The 6569-nt window shown below is 39.4% G+C and overlaps 1 protein-coding gene across 1 annotated transcript; it reads right to left on the bottom strand.

Annotated features, from left to right (window-relative positions):
• Positions 1 to 4055: 4055 nt before the first annotated feature.
• On the bottom strand, positions 4056 to 5070 carry LOC122601708. Its single transcript, XM_043774448.1, has 2 exons — positions 4662 to 5070; positions 4056 to 4435 (listed from the first exon to the last, which is right to left on the bottom strand). Exons 1-2 carry the CDS (start codon positions 5068 to 5070, stop codon positions 4056 to 4058), a joined length of 789 nt encoding a protein of 262 aa, XP_043630383.1.
• Between the last annotated feature and the right edge of the window lie 1499 nt (positions 5071 to 6569).

Here is a 6569-nt window from a genome sequence, read left to right as displayed (position 1 = left end):
ATTGGTCTATTTAATTTGTCACATTATTTGGTGAAAATTTATTTGTTATTTGCTTGTAACACAACATGCATTTTTCGTAAATTTATGTGTATAAAACAAGACATTTTAAAAAATAAACAAAATTTTCTCCTCATTACAAGAATACGTTATACTTTAATATTTCAATTCTATAACTTTTAATTAAGTACTAACAATAACAAGAATATGTAACTTTACAAAAAATAAAAAATAAAAAAAATAACAAGAATATGTTTGTTAGCTCATGATATATATATATATATATATATATATGAGGTATTGTAAGGGTATGTTAATTTGTTTGACAAGACATTTGAAAATAGATATAGAATTTACATATATTTAGTTTCAAAGAAAGAAGGAACAGAACATAAATACGACTGTTTGTACGTATATGTCTATAGTTGAAATAAACTTTAGCGTTTTGATTTGACAACAAACAATTCAAAAGAGTTGGTAAGTAAATAAGTTTTTCTACATATTCCAAAGTCACAATGATACGATCTCCATGAACAGCACGTAACAAACAAATGACAAATTCATCACGAAAATAAAAGTGTAAACCGAACAAACCGATAAATGCTGTGTGTTTGTTGAGTAATTATGAATAAATATGTATATATTATGAGAAAAACCTGTAAATCGACTCAGAACGGTTAGCTTCAACATATAGAGTAAAGCAAAGAAACATCTGTGTCCACGTCATTGTCCAAAAGAATCCGTCGAGGAGCGTGGCATCGACTGTCGATCTGGTGGTACTGTTGTAGCTTGATCATCAGAACACATAAGAAGTATGAACATGCCCTGCCTCTCATTTGTCAAAAGAAAAATGATGCAATTAACTTAAGAAAAATATGGCAACTAGCAATGTTATATAGACCCATACCACAAGAATGTAGTACTAATTATTATTGTAGATCTTGACTTTTCTTAAGTCAAAGGCTCCACCTCACTTGGTTATTTATTTACTATTTGTATATTTTATTATTTATACTACATGCTTTTCCTGCTTTCAATTAGTGTTTTTTAAAACTGATCATCAACACTTATTAAATGTTACTAATAGATATTGATATTTGTTTATTTCGGTTTCGAAGATATCGAGTTTCTGTACAGCAGGACCACCTTATTAAATACAGCTAGTACCCGCTCAAATACGGCGGGATCATGATGGCGACATCTATGGTGTAGGTAAAAATATTTATTTAAGAGGTTGGTAGAGATATTTTCTAATATGACCAATTGTGTAAATTATTATTAAGGGTTGATGGTGATTAATTCATTAAGGGTATTTTGTCAATTCGCATGTCCCGTTTCTATAAACTTTATTCACATAAAAAGTTATAATTTTTATATAGTGTATAACTTTTTGAGCACCTCCATAAATTAATCACTAGAAAACCACATGTGTAACACCCAGCTAGGGCTCGAAATATTACGGAAATCATATAGCACAAGGAGGGATTATCGTAGGCAACTAAATGACATTAATGAATTCGGTGAATCCACAACAAGTCAAATATTCAAACAATGCACAAGGAGCAAATGACCATCAAAGTTTACAAAAGAAATTCTAGAGATGGCTATCGATCCTAAGCATTAATCAAATGGCGTAATGAATCCTTGATCCATAAAGTCCATGCCCGAAACCAAAGCTACACCAGATCATGCATCACACATCCTTGAACCACCTGATTACCTGAAAAGTGTTCTACAAGTCAACACGAGGTTGTGAGTTCGTAGTGGTGGCCCAAGATGAACCACCGACCATAACCACATATCATAAAAACAAGAACAATTATCACATACAAGTAGTCTTACACGTCATCCAACCATTGCATCACTATATAACAAACGTATAAGAACAATCAATGCAATGTCAATGCCATGATGTGAATGATATGCATGCCAACCAAAATACATATAATATGTAGGGCCATTATGCCATCTATGCAACGATACTCACAGGTCATCACCATGACCATTGTGGCATCTCAAAACGTCGGCGAATATACGTCTATAACCCGGATGACCAACACCAGTGTATACGTCTATACCTGGATAACACATTTGTCTCAACAGACAACCAAATCATCTCAAGCAACCAACACAATGCAAGCACAACAATCCATCAATCCACATCCAATAACCAACAATATGATCAAACTATACATACATACACTTGAGAGGGCTTGCTTTCAAAGAGTCCTCGATGTTTGTATACAGGGTGTACCAGCGCTAACCCTCCACATCTCAAACCTTTTGAACGCGAAGTCGACTTCCATGTATGTACATCTAATCAAATATAACCTTTCTCAATACCAACATACACAAACATTTCAATGATTCATCCATCAATCATCATTCAAACAAACAACTAATTCAAACAAATAAACACACAATGTACACTTTTCAGCCCGAATCTCAATAGAGTAGGGAGATACGAACTCACCTTGATTGGCAAAAGAGGCTAATATCGAATTAAGATGAGATTATAGGTGATTATAGTGCTCCACGCGTCCACAACCTAGTAATGTATACAAGACATGCATTATTCCCAAAGACGATTCTCTAACTAGTTTTAGCTTTAGTTTATGGCTTTGAAAGACTTTCGGGACCCACATGGTCGTTAGGGAGGTCATGTAATAGTTTGTAACCAAAATGAAGTCGCCCCAAGGTCGCCTCATTCTCAAACATAAGTTATATGTTTATTTAGTTTATGTTAATGTCTTGAATTAGGTTCCAAAGAGGACACCCAACTTTAAACGACTCGTTTGTCATGTGTAGGGCACCAATAAGGTCATAAGAGTACATTCCGGAAAGGTCGGGACGATCCTAGGATGTTAGAACTAAAGCTAGGAAAAAGTTAAGTGATTTAAGCCCCCAACTGCGCCGCAACTTATCGCTGCGCCGCAGCTGAAAAACAGACTCGCGAAGCTGCGCAGCAGCTTAACTAGCTGCGCAGCAGCTGAAAAACAGAATGTGAAGCTGCGCAGCAGCTTAACTAGCTGCGCAGCAGCTCACCCAGTTCACCTCAGCCCCATTTCGACCTAAACACACCAAAACTAACCCATAACTCATTTTTGACACCCAAAATCGATTTGTGAAGCATCAAACTCAATATGAAGCATAATTAAGCATGTTTACACATGAATAACCCAAACCCACTTTAAAATCTTTCTTCAAAACACCAACTCAAGTTCAAATTCGGTTTACCCATTACTAACCCTAGACAAACCCTAATTCGACTTTTGACGATTTGTGACCCGAAAATGTTTTGGCACAACTATAGGTACATTTACTAACATGAAGTGAAGGTCATAGAGTAGAATTTACTTACCAAAAGCTTCACAAATCCTCAAACCCGAATTTTGATTCAAATGAGGTCATTTCTTACACTTTGGAACCCAAGTTTTTGATATGAAGTTAAAATGGTGATAAGATTTATTATTCTTGCATTAACTAAGCTTGAATTTCCATGAACTATGAATTAAATTAGAGAGAGGAGTGAAAGGAGAGTGTGTTCTTGGGAGTAAAGAAGAGAGAGATAAGAAGAATAGGGAAGGAAGGATAAGGTGGGTGGGGTTGGGTTGACTAAGGTGGGTCATGGGTCAAGACTTTGATCCATGGGTTGACCCGTCACATAACTAATTAGTTCAAAACCACGACATACATCTAGCACACCGTCAACCGCTCATTGAGTATACAATTAGTCATTTAACCACAAGATGGATTTAAAGATATCATTAACTACTATATTCAACATGATACTAAAGTCAACGGGTCAAAATTCATGGATGTTACATTATTCCCCCGATAAGGATTTCGTCCCGAAATCTAATAAAACACTAATTATTAACACATCCGGGTACTTGGACTTCATATGATCCTCACGCCCCGTGAACTCGGCTCCGCGTCTAGCATTCCATCTAACCTTAACAATGGTATAACGCTTGTTCTTGAGCTTTTTGGTTTGACGGTCCAAGATCTCTACCGGCTCCTCCACAAAATTTAATTCTTATCCACCCGAATTTCATTCATAGGCACATGTTTGTCGGGTCCGCCAAGCATTTGCGTAGGTTGCAAATGTGGAAGACATCATGTACTCCCCCAAGTTCTTGTGGCAATTCCAACCGATAAGCAACCTTCCCAACCCGTTCAATAATCTTAAAAGGACCGATATACCTTGGCCCGAGTTTGCCTCTCTTCACAAAACGGATAACACCCTTCCATGGCGACACCTTCAACAATACATAATCCCCCGCTTCAAACTCTAGCGGTCGCCGCCTCACATCGGCATACTTCTTTTGTCTTTCACGGGCCAATTGCAATCTCTCCTTGATTTGGTAGATCACCTTTGTTGTTTCCACCACAATCTCCGGTCCAATGAGTTGGCTTTCACCGATCTCCGCCCAAGCTAAGGGAGATCGGCAAACCCTACCATATAAAGCTCTAAAGGCGCCATTTGGATGGTGGCATGATAACTATTGTTGTATGAAAATTCCACCAAAGGCAAGTGATCTTCCCAACTCCCACTAAAATCAATGGCACATGCCCTTAACATATCTTCAAGCGTTTGTATTGTTCTTTCGGTTTGCCCATCCGTTTGAGGATGAACGCCGTGCTCATATTTAGTCGCGTACCCATTGCACGATGAAAGGCCCTCCATAAATTCGAGTTATACCGGGAATCTCTATCGGAGATGATAGAAACCGGAACTCCATGTTTAGACACCACTTCCTTGATGTACAAACGAGCTAAGGTGTCAACACCATCGGTTTCACGAATGGCCACGAAATGAGCCGACTTCGTTAACCGATCAACTATCACCCAAATTGTATCGCGACCACTTCTTGTCTTCGGTAACTTCGTTATGAAGTCCATTGCAATGTGTTCCCATTTCCATTCGGGGGCCTCGGGTTGCACTAATAATCCGGGTGGCTTCTTATGATCGGCTTTCACTTGTAAGCAAGTAAGGCACTCACTCACATACCTAGCCACATCTCGCTTCATACCCGGCCACCAATAGAAATCTCTTAAATCAAAATACATCTTATCCGACCCGGGGTGGACCGAATAAGGTGATCGATGAGCTTCATGCATGAGAAGAGTTCTTAGATTGCCGAAAATGGGAACCCAGAGCCTTCCAACTAAATAGAGCCCATTATCACTCTTCCTATCGAATTGTTGCTCCATACCATCCAAATTCTCATTACCAAAGTTTCTGGTCGAGTGGCTTGTACTTGAGCCGCAATGATTTGATCGCGAATGTTTGGTCCTACCGTGAGGCTCATAACCCTAGCACGTCTTGGTTTAACTCGTTCCTTCCGGCTCAAGGCATCGGCTACCACATTGGCCTTACCCGGATGATAACGGATGTCACAATCATAGTCACTAAGGAGTTCAAGCCAACGTCTTTGTCTCATGTTCAATTCACTTTGATTAAAAATGTGTTGTAGGCTTTTGTGATCGGTATAAATCACGCACTTGGTGCCATAGAGATAATGCCTCCAACACTTCAAAGCAAATACTACCGCTCCCAATTCTAAGTCGTGTGTCGGATAGTTCTTCTCGTGCACCTTCAATTGGCGGGAGGCGTATGCAATAACTTTGCCCCTTTGCATAAGGACACAACCCAATCCTTGCCCCGAAGCATCACAATATACTACAAAATCTTCAACTCCATCGGGAAGGGTTAGAATGGGTGCTTCACACAACATGTTCTTAAGAGTTTGGAAGGCTTGTTCTTGTCTATTGCCCCATTCGAATTTCCGTTCTTTTGAGTCAAGTGTAAGAGGTTGTGCAATGCGGGAGAAATTTTCGATAAATCTTCTATAGTAACCCGCCAATCCAAGGAATTGACGGATTTCGGAAGGTGTTTCGGGTCTCCTCCAATTCTTAACCGCTTCGATCTTACTTGGGTCAACGTGAATACCGTCTTTGCTTACCATGTGACCAAGGAAGTGAACCTTCTCCACCAAAACTCACACTTGGAGAATTTAGCATACAATTTCTCCTTTCTTAACAACTCGAGTACTTCTCGCAAGTGTTCGGCATGTTCTTCCTTCGTTTTAGAATAAACAAGTATGTCGTCAATAAAGACAATGACGGACTTGTCCAAGAAAGGGCGACACACCCGGTTCATCAAATCCATGAATACTGCTGGTGCATTGGTCAACCCGAAGGCATAACGGTGAATTCAAAGTGCCCATACCGAGTTCGGAAAGCCGTTTTATGAATGTCATCATCATGAACCCGGAGTTGATGATAACCCGAGCGGAGATCGATTTTGGAAAAGTGCTTGGCACCTTGAAGTCGGTCAAAGAGGTCATCGATTCGAGGAAGAGGATATCGATTCTTCACCGTAAGCTTATTCAACTCCCGATAGTCTATACACATTCTAAACCCCGTCTTTCTTCTTGACAAAGAGAATGGGAGCACCCCAAGGAGATTGACTAGGACGGATGAAACCTTTCTCTTGAAGTTCCTTAAGTTGAGCTTCGAGTTCTTGCATTTCAGTGAGGGCAAGTCTATAAGGAGCTTTTGCCACG

Source organism: Erigeron canadensis, chromosome 5 (assembly GCF_010389155.1).
Source record: "Erigeron canadensis isolate Cc75 chromosome 5, C_canadensis_v1, whole genome shotgun sequence".
Lineage (NCBI taxonomy): Eukaryota > Viridiplantae > Streptophyta > Magnoliopsida > Asterales > Asteraceae > Erigeron > Erigeron canadensis.
This window is presented reverse-complemented; position numbering and strand designations above follow the sequence as displayed.